The sequence below is a fragment of the Strigops habroptila genome, chromosome 9, assembly GCF_004027225.2.
Source record: "Strigops habroptila isolate Jane chromosome 9, bStrHab1.2.pri, whole genome shotgun sequence".
Taxonomy (NCBI): domain Eukaryota; kingdom Metazoa; phylum Chordata; class Aves; order Psittaciformes; family Psittacidae; genus Strigops; species Strigops habroptila.
In genome coordinates this window covers 10,932,320-10,957,060 of record NC_044285.2, presented here as the reverse complement: position 1 = coordinate 10,957,060, position 24,741 = coordinate 10,932,320, and the positions used below count along the sequence as shown (strand labels likewise).

The following is a 24,741-nucleotide window of genomic DNA, read 5'->3' as shown; positions in this document are numbered from 1 at the left end:
CAAAATAAATTAATTACTGCAAATCAGCTTTTCCATGCATATGTCATTAAAAAAAAGCTCAGGAAGAAGATCTAAACTTGTCCTCACTAAAGCCAACAGAAACTCAAATCAATAATTCTAACAGCTATTATTTGGAATTCTTTGTCACTCAAGATTAGACTTGCAGGTGTTTTCCTTCTCATAAGAAATCAGATTTTTCCAGATGTTACAGTAAGTCTGTTACAAAGAACAACTATATAGAGTATAAACCACAGAGCTCGTTTCAAATATGCACTTTTCCATATATTTCTTTCCTAAACACAACTTTTTAAAACCAAGCAGAGGGTCTACCACTTCCAGTTTGGAACTCTGAAACACAGATCTGCCATTTTAAACAGAGCACGTTTTTTGTTTAATCGAGTACGTACTCGAGGGCACTCGTGTTTATGAGAATCTTTGACAGAAAGAAATAAAACAAGAGAATGTGTTTATAAGACATTGGCTTGAAAATACATTCTCCTTCTTGGAAAACTCCTTATAATCTTTTGTCTGTACATTCTCTGGACAGACATTAGTCGGTCCCACACTAAATACCTAATAAGTCTGCATATTCCATATAAGCATTTGCATATATGTGCAGTATAAAAACGTGCTATGAAAAGAAACATTAAGTAGATACCCAGAAGAAAAGGAACAGAAAATAAACACTGAAAGGACAAAATCTGGCCATGAATTGAAAGGAAATATAACATAGGCCCTTTTGCACATAATTAGGCATAAGGAGGCAGCTTGCTGGTTTTCACACTGCTCAGTCCTACACCCTTCTTCTGAGTTCCTACTCATAATTTAAACTTTTTTAGCTGAACTAGCTCTGTTACCACTGCCTGCTTTTGTTCCTATGGCTTACTAAACCATTTTGTGTACAGCCCTTGATTCAGTAAGGAATGTGATTAGGCTGGACGCCATCAAAAAGACTTCATTATGCTTCCCCTCCAGGGGCCTTCAAAATACAAGCTGGACAGTTGGTAGCCATTGCTTTAAACCACCCTTTGTTTTCTGTGAACGTAACTGCATCTGACCAGTGTCACGTACGTGAGATCCCAATTCTTGTACCTGTATGGTCTCAAATGAAGTACACTTGTAACTGCCTGCAATGAAGCCACTTGCAATAAAAAAACCACGCACATGCTGAATTCTATCACTTTTTCTCTTGTACCCCACAATGCTGACAGATCTCCAGAATGGATTTTATAAAAAGTATTGCACAATTCATGGCACAGTTTAAGAAGATGGTGAACCAAAAAGTTATACAATTAATTTTTCTTAAATGCTGACTAAGCATTTGTCAGAAGAGCACACTACTAGAGTTTTACCAATTGCCAAATAAATATGTGTGTCCTGATTAATTCTATCAGCAGTTTTTCGCATCAGCTGCGTGGTTCCATGCATGTTTTTCTTAACCTGCGCCTACAGTTGACTCAGCCCCAAACGCTGGTGAAAATGGTGCTGCCCCACGTCAAGAGAAGCCCTGACCGGGGACACGGGAAAAGGGAAGGCCAACTTTAGGGAACATGTTTAAGAAGCACCAATCCGACAAGCGGCAAGCACTGAGGAGGCGAAACAGGGGAGGCGAGCAAGCCCCACCGAAGCCAGCTCCGCCGAGAACAAGCCAGGTGGCAGTGAGGAAGGGATCAATCATTTCGTCTATGGGAAGAGGGTATAAGAAGCCGAGAGAGGGCCTACAGCTGGTACCCGGTCACTAGGAGACAGCATTCACCTCACGCAGAGCGGCGTGACAGCGCCCCAAAGACAACCTGACGCAGCCACCTGAAGAGAAGCGGCTCCCTGAGGGGAAGTACCGCCCCACCCCACGCGCTCCCTCGCAGTGCGCGTGCTCCGCTATGGCGCATGCGCACGGGGCGCCCCGGCCGCCTGTCGGTGCAGCGGAGCGCGGCGCGGTCCCTACGCGGGAGCGGGCCCGGCTCGGGCGGTGAGCGGCGGCTTGGAGGGGGGGAGAGGGCGGCCGCGGCAGGCCTGGCGCTGGCGGAGCGTGAGGCCTGCGGGGTGAGTAAGGAGCTGGACTGGCCCGCGCAGAGCAGGAGTTTCCCTCTTTCGTGGGGGGAGCGGCGTGCAAGCCTGCGATGGAGGGGGCAGTCTTAAAGCTGCTCCTCCTGGACCCGGGAGATGAAGGCACCCAGAGGTGTAGGGTGGGACCCGCCACACTGTCCTTCCTGGGAGCCAGGATCGGCGCTCCGCTGAGGATCTCCCTGCCCACGGGCTGCTGCTTGTGCACGGTGTGGCCCAGGCACGACTTGGCGGACGGGTACCTGCAGGTTGATCTGACCTGCAGCACCGCCGGTGTGACAGCAAGGGGCGTGACGGGCCTCACGCTGAGTGTCCGCCAGCTGCAGCTTTTGGCGTACCGCCGGCTGACAAAGGCAGCTGTGAGAGTGGTCCTTAAGAGTGCTGCGCTGAAAAAGTCGACTCCCAGAGCAGTGTTGCAGGAGATAATCAGAGAACTGCTAAGAAATATTTATGTTTCACTTCATTATGTTGTAACTGTTGCCCCAAATCTCGAAAACCCTGTTATGTATATTGAAATACTGTCTGTAGACTCTTTAGTGGATGAAGCTGGTTTGATAACCCCCCAAACAAGCATAAAGATTAAGGAGGTGATCACTTACGAATGGTACAGACATTTATCAGAAGACACTGCAAAAACTTCAGTTGCAGGGCTAGATGATGTGGGAAAGTCTTTGAAAGAAATTATTGATCTGCCTTTCCGCTTTCCAAAGACTTTTAAGAAGCTAGGGCTTTCTGTTCCTAATGGAGTGCTGTTAATAGGGCCCCCGGGTGTAGGGAAAACCCTTATGGTGAAGGCAGTAGCCAAAGAACTGGGTGCGTATCTGTTGTGCATCAGTGGCCCAGCCCTCTATGGTTCAAGACCAGGAGAAAGTGAAGAGAATTTACGAAGAGTCTTTGAAAAGGCCAGAGAAATGGCACACGAAGGCCCAACCATTCTCTTTATTGATGAAATTGATTCTTTATGCCCAAAGCGAGGAAGTTCAAACAATGCTCCTGAAGATCGTATTGTTGCTCAGTTACTAACACTGCTGGATGGTGTTGGTAGTGAGGGTAAAATGGTCATTACAGCAGCAACAAACAGGCCTGATGCCTTAGACCCTGCACTGAGAAGACCTGGGAGATTTGACAGAGAGGTAAGCAAGCCCTGTGATTCATATGCTCCTTTTCTTCTTTCCTTTTTGAGGTTGCACAGGGGGAAGTTAATAAAGTAATTTTTAAGGTGGTTTTTTTTTGGTGTCTGCTGGTCAGGTTTCATAGTGGGATTCTACAGGCTTGATATGCCCTGTTTCTTTAGTTTGCTGCAGCTTGGGTAAGGCAGGGAGCACATTTTACTGAAACTGAGAGTTCCAAATACTTGAAAATGGACAAGGGGAATCTTTATACTTCTTTATCATAAAGACATGGACCCCTTCTTGACGGTTTCCTTTTGCTTACAGATGCTTAGCATTACAGATTTAGATTTTTCTCATTTAAATCCCAGATTGAAGATTTATGCATCTCTCCTTGAAAGTTAATCATGACAGAGAACTAGTAACCTGTTGTGTCAAAAAGTCTGTTCGGATTTCAGTAACAGAGGCTAGGTCTACTCTGGAAAACTTCTAGCCTAATGGTCCAGAGAAGAAAGAACACAGTTACACAATGCACAGTGCTTTTGCTTGTGGTGTTTATTTTGCTTGCTAAATGCACTCCTGGGTCATCCAGTTTAGTCGAGTTCTTTAATGCTTTCACAAGTATAATTTTCATTCTTGAGTTCTTAAGACATATTTTATGGTGGTATTTTACCAGGGTTCTAATGTATGAATGCTTATCTAATTGATTTTTTTTGTTGGATTTAATCTAATTCAGTTCTTGTGTTGCAAGGAAAATTATTTCAGTGTTATGTCTTACGATGAAATTGCCTTAAATTAAGACTTGATATACACTAGCTGACAGTGTCTTATGAACAACTGCTTATGCAAACACTGTTCACCTGGAAAGCAAGCGTAAATGAAGAGTATTTTAAGTATTTGTCATTTGTATAGTGCTGGTAATGTTTCCTGTAAAACTCTTTAGTTGCAGTGTAAGTATGTCTAAATCTTAAGTAAGCAGTGTAAAGCAGAGACCAAGCTGCTTGCTTAGGTCTATAAAATAAGAGGAATACAGTAAAATACCTACTTAAAATTTTTGTTTACTATATTTGATTTAGGTTGTTATTGGGACCCCAACACTTACACAAAGAAGATCCATCCTGCAGTTGCTTACATCTGGTATGCCAATTTCTACAGATGTTGATTTGGTGAAACTGGCAGAAATGACAACTGGGTATGTTGGAGCTGACCTTACAGCACTCTGCAGAGAAGCTGCTATGCAGGCTGTGTTCCGCAGCTCTTTGGTATGGTTGCAAATTAGTCAAGAAGAATGTCATTAATATCTCTACTAGCCTTTCCCCGTTAATACTCAGCCTTGCTTGAAAAGCTCAGCAAGTTGAAGAACTCAAATTAAAATACTGAAAATACCAGCTGTGTTATAAATGTAAATACACTGGTCCTTTCAGCTCTCAGCTGAAAATACTGTTTGCTCCTTTCTGGTTGAAAAGCCTTGCTGAAATTTTTTATTCTTATCTTTTTAGGATTGTGCAGAGATTTTAGTCCTTGGCAAACTAAACTATACGGTTCATCAAAGCTGTCTTGAAGCTATCAGTGATTTAGAGTTCTACTTCTTAATAATAACTACAAATTACAGTTAGGTTGACACATAAATATAACTGCTAGTGATAAAACCTATTATCATTTGTGTTGTAAAGCTGGGTATAACATTGTAGACACAAGGTATACAGCTGCCCAGTGTACGGAAATTTAATCTTTAGCAATTCTCCAATTCCATATCTATGTAAATGTCTTAATTTCTTTCTATCTAATCTGACTTTTACAAGAACTGAGATATACCACAGATACATGGTTTTTAATCTGGAATGGCTTGGTAGAAATTTAAAGCAGTATTTGCAAAATTACCAGAGTCAGAGCTTCTACAGAGAATTTTCCTGTCTTTGTCTTCACGCAGAGATAGGAAAAAAGAAAGCATCATATTTCTAAAACTTCCATCTCCTCCAGATAACTTACAAATACTGAAAATAATAAAATAATTTGAGCCTGATATCCCAGAAAGTAGGTGGACAAATGAAAATAATTAATAAGTAGATGGCCTATTTGCCTTGAGAACTGTAAGCACTCTTGTAAAATGCTGCTTAGTTCTGTTACTGCATCTGTTGTTTCGTAATGGTAATTTATAGCCTGTTTGAGATAATGCCTTATTTTCTGTGGTAAAAATGGATGTTAGAACATTTTTGTTTGTATTCAAGAGAGTCTAGGATTTCGTATGTAGTAACCCTGAAACTAGCAACCACTTGATTTAGCAGATCACTGTCTAATGGAGCTATAATTTAGGGAACAGTAGTTTTTTCTAAAGCATTAATTTCTGTTCAAATTGGTTTTTTCCTTTGTAAAAACTTGCCACTAAAGAGACTCCTTTGTGTTACAGCTTTGTGTCTGCAGTGCTTAAGCTTGTTAGGGCGGGAATTTGTTGTTTTATTAGTTGCATTTGGCCTTTTGTGAAGTATTTTTCATACTAATGCAGCATTGTAAGTTACTATGTAAAAATATTGTTAATATGCTTTATCTGTGTTTTTTCAGGATTCAGCTGAAACAGTGATTAACATGGCAGATTTCCAAGAAGCTTTTAAAAGAACTCAGCCATCCTCTTTTCGAAGTGCAATTGGACTAACAGAGTGTAAACCTGTCACTTGGGAGCAAATTGGTGGTCTTGAAGATGTGAAATTAAAGTTAAAACAGGTAACGGATAAAACAAATCCAACTAGTTTCTAATAACCATGTCCTCCAAGGTGTTCTGTGTGCTACGTCATGGAAATGAATTCTCTTGCAAATTACCTTGTATATTGTATTTCATAGAACCACAGAATGATTTGGGTTAGAAGGGACCTTAAATACCATCTAGTTCCAATCCCCTGCCATGGGCAGGGACACCTTCCACTAGACCACGTTGCTCAAAGCCCCGTCCAGCCTGGCTTTGAACACATCCACGGTTGGGGCAGCCACAACTTCCCTGGGCAACCTGTTCCAGTGCCTCACCACCCTCACAGTAAAGAAGATCTTCCTAACATCTAAACTAAATCTCCCGTCTTTTAGTTTAAAACCATTCCCCCTTGTGCTATCCCTACATGCCCTTGTAAAGAGTCCCTCTCCAGATTTCTTGCAGGCCCCGTTTAGGTATTGGAAGGCTGTTACAAGATCTCCCCTGAGCCTTCTCTTCTCCAGGCTGAACAAGTCCAACTCTCTCAGCCTGTCTGCACAGGAGACGTGCTCCAGCCCTTGGAGCATGTCAAGGCCTCCTCTGGACTCACTCACGCAGATCCATGTCCCTCTTTGTGCCGGGGGCCCCAGAGCTGAACACAGTACTCCAGGAGACTGGAGACCAGGAGAGGTCTCACAAGAGTGGAGTAGAGGGGGAGAATCACCTCCCTTGACCTGCTGGTCACACTCCTTTGGTGCAACCTGGTTGGTTTCTGGGCTGCGAGCACACGCTCATGTTGAGCTTCTTGTCAGCCAACACCCCCAACTCCTTCTCCTCAAGGCTGCTCTCAGTCCATTCTCTACTTAGCCTGTATTTGTGCTTGGGATTGCCCCGACCCATTTATTTCAAAACATTTTTTTATACTTCATTAAGATATTGCAGTGTTTGTTAGAACTCTTCTAACAAGATGTCACTACCAAGGGGAAAATAAGCATGGTTTCGAGTAGCTGCAAAACACTTGTCTTGCATCCAGAGAACTTGTCCATTCCTGAATGTGTAGCCAGAGACAGCTTTTGTATGTCATCTCTCAAGAATTGCCTTTTGTTCTGTTTGAGACTGAGAGGACACTTTAAGAAGGAAGCATTATATGAAGAAAGCCCAAGCTAGTATTCTTTGATTTCAAATTAATGTTTCTACCAAGGAAAGGAAATAATGTGCTCAGCGGTGTTATTGATTGCCTATGAATTCTAGTTCTGTTACTAAGAATTTCATCACTTTTTTCCTGTATTGACAGAGTATTGAGTGGCCTATGAAATTTCCTCAGGCATTTGCTAGGATGGGCCTGTCTCCTCCAAAGGGTATTCTTCTCTATGGGCCATCAGGGTGTGCCAAAACCACGCTGGTGAAGGCTCTGGCCACAAGTTGTCACTGTTCCTTTTTCTCTGTAAGTGGTGCTGACCTCTTCTCACCTTACGTTGGAGATTCAGAGAAGATTTTGTCTCAGGTACAGTTTTTAATTTGTGTAAGGCCTATAGATTATTTCTGCTTGATTTTTGTGATGGTCTAAATTTTCTTATTGAAAAGATGATAGTTAAAGCTCTCATCTGATAATTAAATAAGATAGCTTTCAGATTCAGCTGTATATAAACTGAGAATCTAGCCCTAAAATTATACCAGTTTTAAGCTTTGAATGTATTTCTACCCTTTTGTTTTCAGTTCATTTAAGAATCTAAATAAGACCTTGTCTATAGTAAATGTAAGCCAGAACAGTTCCTGCAAATCTTTGAGTGTATCTTTAAATTTAAGTGAAATACAGAGTATGTGCAAATAGGTGTTTTCTCCTTACCTGACAGAATGCATGCACTGATGCTTTGCTTTATTAATATTTTTAAAAAAGGTTTTTCGCCAAGCAAGAGCAAATACTCCAGCAATAATATTCCTAGATGAGATTGACTCTATCTTGGGGTGTCGGGCACACTGCAAAACTAGCCACGGTGTCTCAGAGCGGGTTCTTTCTGTTCTTCTCAATGAGTTGGATGGTATTGGGCTGAAAGTCACAGAAAGAAGAGGAAGCAAACTGCAGCTTGAGGGTCAATGTCATGAACAAAGTGATGAGGAAAGAAAGGTATTTATGTCCCCTTTTCCATATAGGATGATAAATGCTGTCCTGTTGTTCCAAAAATTTTAGTTGTTGAATCACACTTCTTAAACGTAAAATCCTCAGGCTTAAAAATATGCAAGATGCTCTTGTACTCTGTCATAATTTCTAAAAAGTACTGTATATAGGCTGCTAGCTTTTTACATACATTGTTCTTCAATGAGACTTTGAACAAAATACCCACACAGGCTAAAGAGCATTACTAATTGGTGTTCATTTTCTGTCACAAAAATCCTCTTGCTTGACAGTAAGGTAGTTTTGTAGACTAATTGTGTTTTTACTGTTGTACAGGTTCCTTCCTGAACTTACTTTTTACCCCTAGTTCATTTGCAGTGCTTTCTCATATGTACTTTATACAAAACTAACACATCTATTTCTTCTTTGTCACTTAATCTGGCCTGCACCAAGGCAGTTTTTACCTGAAGAAAAATAAAATACTAATATTGAAAGGAAAGTAACTACATGTAAAGAAACATCTTTTTGTTCTTCCCCTTTCCTCGTTAGTAATTAGATATTACCTAAAGATATTAGTTATCTTAACCATGTTGCACTGTGTTTATATAATTTCTTAGCTAGAGTTTCAGGAAACTTTGAACAAGGATTTCATGGTAGTTGCTGCAACAAATAGACCAGATATGTTGGATGATGCCTTACTGCGTCCTGGAAGATTAGACAAGGTCATCTATATTCCACCTCCGGATCTGAAGGTGATGTATTGCAAAGCCATACCTGGATTTAAATGGAGAGGTATTAATTGCCAGCATACTTTAAGAGCGAATGGGGACATATTCATGTAATATATTTAACAACTGATGGATGATTCACCAAACATAAGGTACAATGAAGAAGTTTAAAGAGGACTAATTGCATTTGTGATTTTAAACACCAGTAACATTTGAACTGGTGTCTGTAGCTATACTATCACATATAGAAGACAGACAAAATCTGGAATAATTCTGTATTTACAAAATCAAGCTACAGTTTATAAAGTACTGTAACAAGTTATATGTCCTTGCTTCAAATCATTCTTGTGCCCTGTTCCCAAGAGTAGTGTAGCTACTTGGAGCTTCTCCCCATAAAATAATGTTGACCCAAAGCAGGCCAAATATGGACTCTTCAGTCTAAAATACTGTGTTTTCATGGAGTAATGAGTAACTGCGAATAACAGACTTTAGTATGTGAGATAATACTCTTACAATTATGGTTATCTCCATTAATAGCATTTTATTCACTCTTCCATCAAAACCAAGTAGTTTTGGTACTCCTTATTTTCATTAGTTCTAATTTCTAATTTGGTACTGCTTTGGAGAGGGATTAATTCTTGGTTTGTTTGGTTTTGTTGTATAATATGCACCATCCTACAGGGAAGGCTTTCCATTTTGAAAATCTGCACAGAAAAAATTCCATTAGATCCTGATGTGTCATTACAAGATGTGGCAGTTCTAACAGACCTCTTCTCTGGAGCTGATATTGAAAATCTGTGCAAGGAGGTAAGAAGTACTCATGGTTGGATGAACCTGTGAAACAACTGAACATGAAACCTTTCAATGGAAAAAGAGCTAGTACATAGATGTTACCAACCTGTCTGTATATGGATTCATTCACAGTTTGTAATGAAAATACAAAGAGAATGATTAAAGCTGAAGAACATAACAAGGGTTAATTCTTTAAATAAAAAAGCCAAATAAGAATAAAGGCTTTCTGTGATAATTTCCTAGAAGTTAAGGACCTGTACTACCCTTTGTTTCACATGGCCCTTTCTAACCCAAGCTCACATCTAGATGAATTGCAATCTCTGTACTGCAAGCAACTGCAGCATTTGTAGCTGAAATTAGTATGTGCTGTCAAGGCTGGAGAGGAAAAAAATTGAGAAGATAAATCTGTAAGTATTTGAGATTAGTTGCATAAAAGACAGAAGACTGGGAGGAAAATCCAACTAAAGGGATCAAAGATATATTGTCTAATTCAGACAAAAAAGTGAATGAGAGTTGCAGTAATTTTACTTGATATTGTATCTGTCGTTAAATAACCATAAACTATATGATGCTGTTTTCAGATGCTTTACCTGAAATTGTTTCATGTAAAATATTTTAGAATACTTAATTTCTTTGCCGATTAAAACGTGATAAGCATTTTAAGTTGTTCCTTTTTTTTTTCTTTTAAAGGCTGCTTTGTTGACGTTGCAAGAGAATGGACTTGAAGCAACTGCTGTAAAACACGAGCATTTTGTAAAATCTTTGAGGACTGTAAAACCATCCTTAAACATGAAAGACTTGGAATTTTATGAAAAAATCTATAATCAAGAATTAGCCTCCTGAATCAAAAAGGAGTGATGTAGCATAGGTATTCTTGAATACATCACAAAGATTTTGCAATGCTTTCCTGCTTTTTAATACTGTACTTTTTTTTGTACCTTTATTTTTGTACTGTAGTTTTCAATGTGTAAAATTTCACTTGAGAAAAATCTGTTTCAATAATGGAGAATAAATGAAAATCTTGTTTCCTTTGGCTAGGTTTTCACCTAGAAAACAAGTAATTCAGATACTTAGATAAATCACTGTGGAACAGCTTAGTGTTACTGTAGATTTCCTAATTCTCAGTACAAACACTGGCATAATAAGAGTATTTAACTTAAAATATGTTGTGAAGATCCTAAAGGAAAATTAGAAAAGCTTTCAGACTGTTAAATAGGAGGAAGTAAGTCCCATACTCTAGAAAATGACAGGTGTTTTAATATGTGTGTATGTACAGTCTTGCTTTCTTGCAAGCAGATTCCAAAACATAGTGGTGGTGAAATGGCTGTCAGTGCTGAATACTTTGTTGTAGGTTTAGAGTCTGGGTTTTGGGGAATCATTTTAGATCAGTTACTGCTTGCTCTACAAGCAGTTGGATTGAGTAAGGAGATACTAAATCTGTAATTAAACTATAATAATTTCTTCTTTAGAGAAGAAGGTTTGCTTTAAAACAGTTTCTGCAGAATCCAATCCCCACCCAATCATTCTTTGTCAATATATTTTTGTAGGTCATCTTCTACAATACATATATCAAGGGAAATTGCTATTGTATGTATATAAGTGTGCATTTTGACTTACCAGGGTAGGAAGTTTTTTAATACTTTTTCCTTTTCCCCATGAAAATGTTTGTGAACAAAATACTCCATTGTCAAAGATAATTTCTTATTTCAGCTGAGGTTCTTAAGTAATTAACCCATTAACAAGTATTTCTCAAAACAGGGGCACTAGAGACTGCACTGCAGTGCAGTTTACAGTGAGATGGATCACAAAAGGAAGTTCCAAGGGAGTTAGTGACTGTGGAGGGCAAAAGGGAGTAGCAGAAGTCATTGTAACTTAGGAAAGGGTTCAGATATAAATGACTGTCCTACAGCTTGGTGGCTTCGATCACCATTTCCTGAGGAGGGACCATGCTGCTGTTTTATTGCTGATACCAAGTAGGCTAGTGCCAATGAGCTTCCCAAACACCCAAAGGTTTCTTAGCAGCAATGCTGGATATGAAAGTATGAAAACCTTCAAGGTAACTCTCTACTTTGCTTTAGAATAGCCAGCAAAATGCTGTCAGCTCCTGTCTTCCAGAGGTGCTGCTGCTTAACTTCTGTATTCACTGCCTAGAAGGACCAGTGGAGCAAACTGTGCCCTGCTGTGTCCCTTTCTTGCTATGGGGAGCCAGCAGAGTATGCAGTAAGGGCAACCTTTCCTTTCTCTTACTGCTTTACAGTGGGCAAGAGGGAGAGAAGCTGATTTACAGGAGCTGCCTGCAGGCACCATGCACCTCCAGCCTGCCCCTGGTGGGAGTTCTCAGCCAGGGGTAGTGGGAAGGTAGGAGCTGTGTAACACAACAGAGTGGTTGTACCCTTGCAGCAAAAGGGGCATCAGGCTCTTGTTCTGGTCGCCGAATGTCCCTTGCTAAGGCCTTGCCCGTGCCTTTGCCTCAATACGTTGTTTAGGCAGTCACCTGGATAAGGGGACAAACACGAAGGTAAAGAACGAACGGAGAAGCAACGTTGGGTAATGCCACAGCAGGGAGAGGAGGAGCTGCGGGAGGACATGGGGAAGAGCCCTTCCGCAGCTCCCTTGGGAGGCCCGGAACGCGCGCGGGCCGCTTCCCGCGCCGGCCGTTGGGGGGCGCCCTGCCTGCGCGGGCTGCGGGGCGCTGCGCGGCGCTGCGCGGCGGGCGTTGTCCCGCCCACGTCACCCGGGGCACGGCCCGCGCCCAACGGCGAGGCTGCGCGTATATAACGCGGGGCGCAGGGTTCGCGGGCGCTGTGCCCTTCGGCAGCGCCGCCGCTCCCTGCCCGCCTGCCAGGTAACGGGGGCGTCGTGCCCTCTCCCCCGTGTCCCGGCCCGGGGCGCGGTTACAGGGAACCGTTTGTTCCAGGTCCGCGGCCGCCGCGATGATGAATACGAACTTCTTCCACATACTCAAAACAAAAAGAGAAGTAAGTTTGTCATAGACGTTGGTTCTGAGATAACCCCCTTGGCTGAGGGGATGCAGCTGGTTCCAGCAGGTACACAGGGGTTGGCATTTAATAATTAGCAGCTTATAGAGGAGATGGGGATAAGCAGGGGTTGAGAGTCATGCCCTGGAGCTGAGGGGTGTGAGCGGTAATGTACAGCTCACACACCTGAACAGGTAATCCCATCTCATTGCCTGTAACCCTCACTCCCCCTACCCATGGCTCCATAGCCAGGACACTAGTTCAACTTTTGTCTCTGTTTTGTGTCTTTCAGCTCATTCCCCTGGCTGGAATAATATCCTTCGCAGCTTTTGGGGCTTTCTCTTTTTCCATCTATTCCCTATTCTGCAAATCCGATGTGATGTAAGCAAAAATTTACTGCTTGGAGTTCACCCTGACCTCCTTTTGTTCAACAGAGGTGTTTGACCATCATGTTTTGCACAAAAAAAAAAAAAAAGTCCCATATGGATGTTCCAGACTGCTGGTAGCAACTAAGATACTGCAGATTGTAAATACTGAAGAAATTCATTAATTTTGAGCATATTCTGAATTATTTCCTAAGTTTAGATTTAATAATTATATTTTTTCTTTGCTTTAGTTGTGATAGCTTTTAAATGTGCTTATAAAGAATTTCCAATAATCAGATAGGTGGATGGCATGCAGATATGTTGCAACCAGGCTATTGGCTTGTATATGAGGAACAGCGTTTGATAATATGAACTTCGAATAAGTTCATATTTAATGGCTTGGCTAATAATTGGAGCTAACTCTTATACTCTAAGCTTTTGGGAACTTCTATATTCAAAGTGATAGGAATAGGTGTTTTAGCTGTCAGGGTAAGAATCCCCTTTTTCTTCTCTGTGTCCTTGTTCAGTTTTGATTTTTTCATCTTGCTTCCCTTATGATAATACCTACTTGAACAATGTTGGCTTGTTTGGTGATTTGGAAGCCACAAATAAAGCAAGACATCATTCGTTTATATTAGAATATAAATGCCCAAACCTGTAAACTTGTTTTTCAGGGAACTACTTACTTACATGAATAGTTCTACTGACAATAGACAGCTCTTATAAGAAAAACATATGCAAGATCACTCCCTAAAACATAATAGCTGTTTTGCTTTATCTTCTCTTAAAGCATTAACAAGAGCAGCAATCCAGAACCATGGGAAACTGTTGATGCTACCAAGCCTCAGAAGGTAATTTGTACAAATAATATAGTCAATACAAATAGCATACATTATCAACACAATGAGTATCTTTAAATATGTAAGATCTAGCAAAATAAAATATATATAAAATATAAAAAATATAAATTAAAAAAGAAGAACCAAACAAATGTAAAGCTGATGTGTGTCTATTTAAAAGTAGAACTAACTGCTTAATTCATTACTTCACATAAATTATCTTCCCTGTATTACTTAATAAAGGGGATTCAGCTGTTACATTCTAGGTCTGATCCTGAATTTATGGTGTACTTCTGGTTGGTATCCTGCACCTCCTCCCTGCAACATCTATTTACTCAATTCCATTAATAACAATGGAAATTCAGAATATAGAGGAAATGCTCCTTAATGCCTTGTTACTGAATTACAAAATTGTGTAAGAATGTGTTGAGTACTGCAGCCTGAAGGAAAAAAATCTTATTTTAGAAAACCATCTAGGAAAAAGAAAAAACTATTTTAATTATTAGTTATTTAATACCCAAGTGATTTTGTTCAACAAATTGTTAAATAGATCATTAGTTGCTATTTCTGTTTGCTTCTGAAGGGAAAATGTAAAGCTACTACAAATCCTTCATGGATAAGTTGATGCATGATGGGTGGGAGTGGAGTAAATCTCACTGGGATTTTGCTAATTTTTTTCATGTTTTACTTTTAATTTCTTCCAGCTATTAACAATCCGTCAGAAATGGAAACCTATAGAAGAGCTGGAAAATGTCAAAAAGCTTATGAAGTGACACGTTTCTGTTGCCTCAAAAAGGTACCCTGTGAATCTAGTGGAATCACTTCTGCACAAACTTGGCTACTGAAATCAGTGTGCGGAAATGCTTCTGCTACATTTTTAGGGTCTCCCTACATTTTTTTGGAATCTGGATGAGGAGTTCCATATTGCTTTAGAAGCTGGCATACTACATACACACAGTCAAAAAATCTGTCTCACATAATTGATTTTCTGTGGGCATTTGATGTCAAATGTTGACTATTCAGATGTTAATTATAGATGGAAAAGCCTTCACACTTTTTGTAGAATATTGGGTTTTTTCAAAAACACTAATTTTGTAATTTTAAAATATATTTTATTTAAAACTTATACATCTTTACAACATTCCATGAAAATTCAATAAATGGAGATTACCCAAAAGCCCTTCTAAATTGGGATTCCTGATCTGCTCCCTCTCTACACTGTATTTCAGTGCTCTGTACTGACCAAACAGTCATCAGAACCAGAGGATGTCTTTGTACGGCATCATATGTGGTCATAAAGTATATTAGCATTTGTTTTCTATGTTACATGTGATGAGAATTTAAGTCAAAACTAATGTTCGACTGCTAATATTAAAACTTAGGCATGCACTCACCTTAATTTGTTGAGAGTCTAGTAGGTTATTTAAGGGAGTATTTGAGACTATAGGATTAGAACATCAGAATTAAGCATGGGTAAAAGGGAACTGGAAATGAGATAATTTCTGTTGTATTTAAATACTGTTCATGTTTAAATTTAGAAAAAGTTACTAGAGTTTGGTAATGTGCATTATCCAAAACTAATTACATAATGTTAATTCTCTTTGTGCAAGGTGGTTCATGTGGAAGCTTAAGTGTACTGTGCCATTAGCAAAGCTTCTAAGCATTTCTAGATACGTGCTATTCGGGACATCTGCTTTAACAAAGAGAAAATAACAGATTTAATTTCGGAATGGTTCTTTACAGAGCCAGTTCTTCTTTAAGCCTCTGTGTTTTCTTATGGGTTGGCCAGGGTAAGAATATCCTGGGCAGACCCCCAGTACATTAAAGAGGTAATATATACATCCAATGGTAGAACAGTCCTTTTGTGGATGTTTTCTGTATGTGTCTCTTTCCAAGCAGTTTCACAATATATTACACTGTTCCTTTTACAACAGATGTTCAGAATGCATATTCCTTTCTGTGAGGAAGAAAGCAAAAGTGAAACAACTACTAACTGGAAAAAGTTGCTGTAAGTGAGTAATAGGGAAGTGCTTTAGGTTACTCGGGTGCAGCAAAGACAACTTAGGTTAGTAAAGCTGTCTCCTGAATTTTAAGATAGCTTGGCTTCAGGAGCTTTAAGTTTATGTAAGATTTATTGATGCTGAGGAAAAAAAAATAAAATGTTATTTTATCCCATACGTGTGTGCAGATGCAGTGTAAATATTTATCAAGTAAGGATGACTCAGCAGCGTTTATGTTCTAGAGTAAGAGGAACTACAAGACTTCAGAATACATTCTTAGCTTTCGTCTTAAGGAATGACATTCCAAGATGATTGGATAGCATATAACCACAGAAATCCAGTGCTCTGAGGAATGCAAGTTTCAAGTATTTTAATAGAAATATTTTTAAATATTTTCTGTAAGTTATTCTGTATTTCTGATGGACTGTATCAAACAAAAAGTGCTGTGTTCTGAATTGATGCATGCATTAAAAAAGTTTGTTCTTCAATAAATGACTTGTATGGTCTGTAAATACTATGACCGAAGTATCTGTCAGCATTAGGGAAATAAGTGTGTTAGACAACCTAAGTACTTTTCATTGGATTATAAAGTGCTGAAAAAATTAATTGTTCTTGGGACAATTCTGTGTGTTCTCCTAAAAATAGTCTTGCTCCTGCATAGAGGAGTGTTTTTTCTTCTAAGTAGAGCACACTAAGGGCAATACTGTATCCCTCCCCTCAACTACTCAACATAAATCTATAAAGCAATATACAAATTATTTCCTTGTTCTACAACCATCAGTTAAGACATTAAAGACTTAATTGGCTGAATTTTATGAGCTTTTATGAGAACAATAAGACTTCCATGTCATATGTTACTCAAACCCATGACTTTTTATTCCATGGACAATTTAGAGGCCACTGAAATAATTTAACAACTTTTTTCCTTCTCTCTAATCTTTTCTCTCGATCTTTGTCTCCTGCTCCATTTTGTTCTTAGTTTTGTTTTGTTTATTAAACAATCACTATCTTTGCTCACCCTCTTCAGTACTTTTCCATGGAACTATACAACTTCTAACTTTATATTAATTAAAAAGTTAAAGTGCTCGCTGGCTTGTTACATTTTTCAAATATAGATTAGAAACCATTAGAAGTGCTTGTTCAATAGCTCTAATCACCATTAGAAATTCATCATTAATATCTATGCTTTTCTAATGCAGATGACTTTTAAGTAGTATATTTGTAAATAGCTTTCTGGAAGAATAGAAGGTTGCTTTCTGTAGTATACATGTAATTATTAATAAATTACTATTTTTTGTTATTACAATAGGACTTAAAGGCCTGAAACACAGAACTTGTGTTGTTGCAGTTAGCCAAGAGCTGTGTTGTTTTCCATTTGGTTTTCTTTGAACACGATAGCCCTGGTGTCAGCATTTCTGTCTGACGTCCCCTACCCCCTGCATTTTGCTGCTGCAGGATGCTATTAGTATAGTACTCTACTAACTATTTCATTGGCGTGTGTGGTTTCTCTTGAAAATAGTAACTTAGAGAGGGGCCTGATGCAGTCATTAAAGGAAATTGTTCATCCTGCGGTTGTCATGTCTCAGTGCAGAGGGTTGTTGTTTTAGGACTAGCTGTAGAAAACAAACACAAGTAATGGGAATGATTCATTGCGTATGACCAATATTTGGTGTTGGACATCTCCCAAAAAAGCTTTCAGATTAAACAAACATGGCCATGCTATTCAACACAGTTTTAATTCTCTGCCCATAGTCTTTGCTGTACAGCACATCCCTGCCATATAGGGAGCACACAAGATAACGAGATCACCTGAAGGTGTAACTAAAATGGAAATAGAAAAGTGTTAGCGATGAAGTGGACTCAGGGCACTGCAGATGGACTAAGTAACTATTGACCTTCAGGTCCTGATGTGAATAGAGAGTGGGCAGAGTGTTTGCTGAAAGCTATTTCCAATTGTAAAACAGCCATCACCACTAATTGCATGCTGGGCAATTGCACCTATGGGCCTCACCCCGATTGAAGATCACACACCTTTACCACACAGTTCATGGAGGACGTACCAAACCTATTTATGCTGTACCTTGACTTAATGACCAAAGTATCTGGGTGTAATTAGCTTATACTTTTAGATAACCTTGTTACCTGTGTGTTCCGGGTAGAGCTGTCCTGCGGGGCTCCCCAGGGCCCCCTCATACAACACGGACAGCCCGAGGCCTGTGGCAAGTTAAGCCATGATGAGTGAGGCGTGAGTGATGAGTGTCCTGGTGCCGTCACCCTCCGCACCCGCCACCGCCTCCCGCCTCACCGCGGCTGTGAGGGAGCGCGGCGCGGCCGGGCCGCTTTCCCGCCGCGGGGCGGGAAGGGAGCCTTTCCTTGGCGCCAAACCTCCGTTTCCCCCCGGGCCGCCGCAGAGGAGCGCGGTGAGGCGGCTTCTTCACGTCCCGGCAGCCGCGGGGGGCGAGCCAGCCCCGCGGGCATCGCTGTCAGGTCACCTGTGGGACCACCTGAAGCCTGTGAGCCTGCAGCAGCGCTGGTCACTGCAGCGGCGAGGAGGTCTGTCGCCAAAAATTCAGGTACCAGCAAAGCACATCTCTCACTGCGGGTTTTGTGTCAATGTCCTGTTTCCAGGTGTGTGGTTGGAGGAGTTGAGCTCCCTTCTGTGGTGGTGAGCTGCCTAGATACTGAACAGCGTGCCAGGTGAGGATTCGTTGTGTGGCAAATGAGGGAGCTGTAGGGAAACTAACTCGGGTGTTAGGGGATGGCAGAGCTTCAGTTGTGGAGCTGTGTTGGAAAGGAGAGTCCTAGAAATAATTTGTCTGGATTTCAGGATATAGGCCATATATTGGCAGAAGCTGCCAGTCTAGAACGTTCTGAAAAACCCTCATCAGTTGGCAACGGGAGCGTGCACAAAAGGTTTGGTTTGGGTTTGGTTTTCTCTGCATCTAAGACTTGCAAGGCAGGTCTCAGTGCGTCACATGGGTGCTGTAGGTCATGGTGTACCTTACCCACTTCTTTCAAAATACATCTTGTTTTGAGTAAGGGCTGTTCTGTTACTGAAAGTTGATTCATCTGGTTGTTTCCTTACAAGAAAATGGCAAAATAACTTGTTAATGTTTTGTAACTCCAAACTTGAAGTGGCCTGGCAGTTTTTAATACTAAACACTGAAAATCTCTGGGATTCCTGTAGCCTTGCAGACCATGATAGCGGCAGTCCAGGCAGCAGCTGTGAAATAGCTTTTTCATTTATGTATTTTATCTTTCTTTTTGAGTGAACTGGAAAATGTAATTTCTTTAAGCTCAAACTCACTTAGTCCTCACTCAGCCAGACTTGCTGACTTCACTGCCCCCAAGTGTTGCTGAAGCAGGGGCAGGAGATGATAGGTCTTAAACTTGGGAGTTATTGATTTTAAAACCAGAATTCCCTGCTGAAGTGAGTGGGAATTCTGCACAGACACTGTTGTTACCAGATGGTGGCAAATTGAAGATCTAAGGACTCGGGAGGAAAAGTCAGTAAGATACAGCACCAAAACCAGACTCTTGGGACCAGGGTTCTGGAGCAATCCAGTCAGCATTGCCTAAAGGAACATACATTAGATGACGCATTCACAACGCAGAGCTGCGGGCCATCCCACTTCATGGTTACAGGTGTTCTCTAGGACACTGGTTCAAGCCACTTCCTATCATTTTACTCTTCTCTATGGTATTTGGCATGAGACCAATCTATTCTGGTAGACCAGAGGTGCACTGCTAGTGACTTGTGGGCTCATTGGCCTTTTGCATGGAGCTGTGTTTCATCTTCACAAAGAACTGATGTGTGTTGTGAGGTGTGTGCGAGGGATGCCCACCTCATAGTTACATGGATTGTTAACAGCACAATGTTTGTGAAAAGCTAGGCTACTTTGTCTTCCTGTTGTAGAATATGTAGATTTTGAATTGCCAAATTCGTGTGGAGTCAACATAGTGCATTAACAGATGCAGTTTATTTCACCACAGTATTACATTGTGTGATATATAGAGGGCAAATAGGGCTACCTATAGGTGCAAACAGATGAGTTGAGAGGTCAGAAGGCCACACAAGTTTGAAAAACTGAAGTGTACATAAATGTGTTTAAGCTTTCAACTTCAGCAAAACTTTCTCTTGATTTCCTGTTGTGTGTCATTTATTTGATTGAAATAAATGTACTTACAGTAGGCAGATAACTAATTAGCACCATCCTGTATCAGACTTAATGCTGCTGCACAAACAAGGAAGTGAATGCAGAAAATCCAGATTAGTTGTAATTCCTGGTAGGAACAGAAAAATCTTATCAGTTTGCCAAAGAAAAGCAAAGTAATCTACTTGTAATAAATCACTGATTCACTACATCAAAACAAAGAGAAAGCTATTTTTTTCTATTAAAGCTGTAAAGAATGTTTCATTTAATGATGCATCTCTCTCTCCTGCCATATAACTTGTTTTATAATTCAGTAAAGCCAAAATACTTTTTAATTGACTGTTAGCATTATGCTGCCACTGCTGTTAGCAATTTTAAATATGTTAGCTTTATGCTGCCTTTGCTGTGTTTATTTTTTCTCTTGTGAAGTGCTTTGAATGAAATATGCTATGGTCAGAAGACAATTTGGCTTAAAAACTTGCTCCCAAAAGCAGAAATATACAGCAAAATCCTAGTCATAATGACCTACAGTGCTGTTCATAGCCTCATTGCCAAACTCCTAGCTATAATTTTAATGTTATACATCATACAAAGTAGATGTGAAAGAAGATGAGTTTGAAGTTATGGGAATGTGTTTATACTGATTTCATGGAGGCATGGAATTAATATAATAAAACTTGCAGTGGTTGTGTACTACTACATACTAGTAGTATGTACTAGTATGTGGTTTTTGCAAATTCTCTCTCGAGAAATAAGAGTATTCAAGAATCAGGCATGTCTTTGCTCAAGTTCCTGTATTAGTTCAAAGAGGAAGCTTTTGTAGTATGCAAAGCAAGGTAATACATGGAAGTTTCTGTTTGACGTACCTGTTGGGCGTATCACTTCTTGATCGGTGCAAAGGACAAAGGTATCCACCCTCTGTGGGTGCTTTAAATAAACAAAATTGCCACCAAAGTTATAGATGGATTCACTTGATAGGGAACCAAAGTCTTTGACTTTCCTGTTTTTAGAAATCCTCACAGTTGTCTGTTTGGCTGTACCCCAGATGTAGTGCACCTATTTTTACCTCCTGGACTTCTTTACCACAATGATAAAATATGGCAACCCAACAAAGAAGGGATATGGGGCAACTCTCCAATGTTGGGGTTTTTTTCTTTTTTTGTTTATGGTGGGGTTGTTTGTTGTTTGGTTTGTTTTTTTTTTTCCTTAGCACCAGCAGGGAATGTGTGTGGTGTGGGCTAGGTGGGTAAAACATACCTTGCTTAAGAGAAAAATGATTGTAAAACCAGTCGTCAGACATCCTAATTTAACTGTACAACAGATCAATTGAGGCTGCAGTCTGTAAATGAAATTGGTATTGACTTCATTTGCGACCACCACAATTTGGTCCAGAAATATTAGTATACTCTGTAGTTGACTTCATGGTCATGTCTTGGAGTCTGATGTTTCTCAGTTGCTATCTGCAGTATCCATGTGGTCTGGCTTTATCTGCTTTCTTTCCTCCCTTTTGTACACAAACACACCTTGTATCGACAAGAAAGTATGAACTCTTAAAGAAAAAAAAGAAATAATACTGCAGTGTGAAATCCCTTATTTAGCCATAGCAGTTGGTGGGCATACTAGTAAGATTTAATTTTGTTATTGCTCCTTATCTGTGAGCTGCTTCTTTCTAGCTGTGACAGCTAAAATTAGAGACTGCCTCTTTCCTCAATCCTTCCTCCAGAGCAACTTCAAATGTAGTAAGTTTGAGCGTGGAACAATATTCTGCTTTACAAGAGCGAACATAATGTGATACCCTGCATAGCCATCCACAAGTGAGTGTATCTAAAGCAGATCTTCATTCAAGCTCACTGCACATGGCCCTTTAACTTTTGATATGCAGAGATTTACCTTCTTTTAAATTTTCTATGATACGACTTGGCCTTTGCTCCATGGCAAGTCCAAGCAGCTAGGTTGCTTGAAAACCAGCGTAATTCTTGCAACTAGGTTATATTAAAGGAAATACCCAAGCAGGAAGAAACCAGTGTGTGTAACTGGTTGGGCAATTCCCATTTCCAGTTGAAGGTGTGTGTCTGCTGCAGAAGCTTAGAAAATACAGAATTGTGTAATAGCTTGAAGAAATGAAAGAAGACTTACTGGAAGGAAGTTGTGGTTCTCAGTTCTTCAGCCTGTGTCGTCTGCATTTTCTCTCTGTGAAGCCTGTTAAACTAGATCCAAACACAACATTATACCAGCAATTGCAGCAGTGTAGACACAAATCCTACATTTATAATTTTATTTGCCTATTTTGAAACAAAATGGCTTCCCTCAATTTATGGTTTTGATTGAAAGTGTCATCAGATCCTTTAGAAAAAAGCAGACATCAAAGATGTTTCAGATGGAAGTATATGTTGTCCTGGAAATATTAATTTAGCACCTGAAGAAGCAGTTCTTACTTTCATAGAAACAAAGCGCTTGCATGATGGCTTACATTGTTTACATTAGTGAATATAATATGTTGAAGTTGCATTTCAGATACCCATAGCCACAGCTAATTTCCACTCATACAATTTTTTGTTACATACTTAGAAGTGGAGGAGGCATTTGAGCATGTATTCCATAATATTTACCTGTATATGCCTTTAAGAAGTATCTTAAGCCCTTCCCAGTAATTGATTAGCAAATCTGTGCTAGGTTTCTGCTGTTCCTTATTGCATCGGTGATTAAGATAAATCCCCTATGTTATGCTTTGGGTTTTTTTACTTACTAATAAGACATTTTAAAAATTTGTGACAAAATCTATTCCTTCGACATACAGAAGTCTCTACAGTTACCCTCGGTACAAAACTCCTTAGTAAAGCTGGGGCTAGTCCGCCATCTTCTGGTAAACGCGGGAACGGCCTCGGAGGTTGGCAGTTCAGAGGGGAAAGAGTATTTGTGCTAGTCTGTGTCAGACTTGTTCTTACAGTGGGCTTGGAAAAAATATTTCATTTTATTATGAAATCTATAAAAACTCAAGAATACTTGTGTGCTAGGCTCAAATATGTAGCATCATCTGATCTCTGAAAATGTTTATGGTGGTTTTCTCAAAAATTCCATTTGAATTTAAAAGGCACTCAGTTACTAGACTTGACATGTAAATGTATAAAAATAGCTGTTTATCAGTTTATTCAGGGATTTATCAGGTAATTTGTGTGTATTTTGGGAAAAAGAAATAGGAAGAGTGCAGGGACTTGGGTGCTCTTAATGCACTTGAGACAAAAGCAAATGTTTTGCCTGCCATCTGGCTGCTTTCATGTATTCATCAGCTGAACTAAAAATCATGTATATATCAGCACCGAGTTTAATGTAAAACACACTCAGGACAGATGGCATTAACTGGTTTCATGTACCTTTGTGTACCGGCTAGTCACATTCGTGGAAAAACAACTTATCTTTTGACCAGGTATCATAGTAAGGAAATCATAAAGCAGTCATCATATGCATAAAATTATGCTTGTGTTTATGAAACGGTGCTTTTTTTCCCTACAGAAATTGATGCCATAAATGGTTTAAATGCTTCATAACTGTAACAAAAGCAATTATTTTGTCCTATACATTTAGCCATGGTAGTTTTCAAACTGTGTGATAGTGAGAGAAAAAAAACAGAACACAATGGAGAAAAGGAAAATAGAGATAAAAGAGCAAAAATATTGATTTGGATATTGTTATTTTACAGCTGTACATGTAGAAGGCAGTTACACATGCACTGTAAGAGCAGGTTGCTGTGGTAGCTGGATACCAGTAAACAGAAAGGATTTATTCTGGTAGCTTCCAGAGTTGTGGTGAGTATTTCATAGAATGAAAGAACATGGCTAGTCCTTCCTAGAGCATTCAGCCATGGAAAATGGAATGAGAAAAGAAGAGAAGAGGATTTGCCAGCTCCAGAGCACACAGACTGTCAGTTAGTGCCCAGCATGATTTTTACAAAGAGGGGGAGAATGGGATGAAGCTGGAAAGGGGATTAAGAGTGGGGAAGGTGGAGGATGTTTGGTTTGTTTTTTTAAGGTAAAAAGAGAATCTAAAGGCTTTCAGATTAGGTCTTCCTTGTGAGTTAGCAACTTGATGGCTGTATTTTTGTTCATCAAAGAGGAAATGGACTGTGGACAAGCATGTACTTGAATAGAGCAGACCTTAAAAGTGGTTTGGGGGCTGATGAAACATGACATTTTTGTTAGGAGTGTTACCTCCTGGAACAACTGTGGTTGGAGCAACCAGCAGATGAAAGATCTTGGCAATGCCATTTTGGATGGATAGAGGAAAATGAGCTGGGTATTGACAGTGGATTGTCCTGTCCCCTTGAGATCTCAAGAGAACTTCCCTGGTAATGGACTAGGAAGCTGCTGCAGTATGTATCATGTCTAATTACCCAAAAACCTGTCTTCACTGATGATATTCTTGTAGCATCTGGAGAGAGAAATAATACTTAACAGCCCTGCTCTATGCAGCATCAGTGCAGTGTCCTCATGAGATTCTGCCAAAATACCTGAACAAAAGATTTGTCACTCATTAGTTGGTGAGCGTCTTTTGGCTTTTTGATTTTATGTCAGAAAATTACTTTTAAATGGCAGCCTACTGGTTTTCTTAGTCATTCTGCCAGTTGCAAGTAATTCTGCAAGAAACAGCAGCTATGTACAGTAGTAAAATAATTGAAGACCAGATTCACGTATGACATTTTAAATGGTAATTCTGCTGGCGTAGAAAGAAATGCTGGTGGTATTGAAAAGACTAAATGTCAACACATTAAAAAAAAAAAAAAGTACCCCACAGAACTAAACAAGGAAAACATTCAGAACAAAATAGGTTTCTGTTAATTTTCTTCTTCGGATAAGAACATTTCAGAATAGAAGAGTGGGATGCACAGTTTTTCAGTCTACTCGATATTAAAGAGCTTTATTGACTCA

At 39.9% G+C, this 24,741-nt stretch overlaps 2 protein-coding genes across 3 annotated transcripts; both read left to right on the top strand.

Moving 5' to 3' along the window:
- The first annotated feature begins 1,898 nt into the window (after nt 1-1,898).
- Nucleotides 1,899-10,612, top strand: SPATA5L1 (spermatogenesis associated 5 like 1). 2 transcript variants are annotated; one of them, XM_030498167.1, is made up of 8 exons: nt 1,899-3,197; nt 4,250-4,435; nt 5,733-5,891; nt 7,145-7,354; nt 7,748-7,975; nt 8,581-8,715; nt 9,373-9,498; nt 10,174-10,612. In XM_030498167.1, the coding sequence occupies exons 1-8, from the start codon at nt 2,121-2,123 to the stop codon at nt 10,324-10,326; spliced, it is 2,274 nt and encodes a 757-aa protein (XP_030354027.1). In that variant the 5' UTR covers nt 1,899-2,120; the 3' UTR covers nt 10,327-10,612. The 2 variants fall into 2 exon arrangements, with proteins under 2 accessions (XP_030354027.1, XP_030354028.1); XM_030498168.1 differs by having other exon boundaries at nt 2,013-3,197; nt 7,145-7,294.
- Nucleotides 10,613-11,788: 1,176 nt separating this feature from the next.
- LOC115613045 lies at nt 11,789-16,152 on the top strand. The gene is made up of 5 exons (XM_030498064.1): nt 11,789-11,841; nt 12,043-12,461; nt 13,617-13,677; nt 13,932-13,961; nt 14,370-16,152. Exons 1-5 carry the CDS (start codon nt 11,789-11,791, stop codon nt 14,374-14,376), a joined length of 570 nt encoding a protein of 189 aa, XP_030353924.1. The 3' UTR covers nt 14,377-16,152.
- The last annotated feature ends 8,589 nt before the right edge of the window (nt 16,153-24,741 follow it).

Excerpts from the sequence above, each read along its gene's own strand:
- LOC115613045 (XM_030498064.1), top strand. The coding sequence starts at position 11,789 with ATGCACCTCCAGCCTGCCCCTGGTGGGAGTTCTCAGCCAGGGGTAGTG. Across the intron at positions 11,842-12,042 it reads CAGCCAGGGGTAGTGGGAAG|CAGGGAGAGGAGGAGCTGCG; the intron begins GTAGGAGCTGTG and ends GTAATGCCACAG. Across the intron at positions 13,678-13,931 it reads ATGCTACCAAGCCTCAGAAG|GTCTGATCCTGAATTTATGG; the intron begins GTAATTTGTACA and ends GTTACATTCTAG.
- SPATA5L1 (XM_030498167.1), top strand. The coding sequence starts at position 2,121 with ATGGAGGGGGCAGTCTTAAAGCTGCTCCTCCTGGACCCGGGAGATGAA. Across the intron at positions 5,892-7,144 it reads TGAAATTAAAGTTAAAACAG|AGTATTGAGTGGCCTATGAA; the intron begins GTAACGGATAAA and ends CTGTATTGACAG. Across the intron at positions 7,355-7,747 it reads CAGAGAAGATTTTGTCTCAG|GTTTTTCGCCAAGCAAGAGC; the intron begins GTACAGTTTTTA and ends TTTTTAAAAAAG.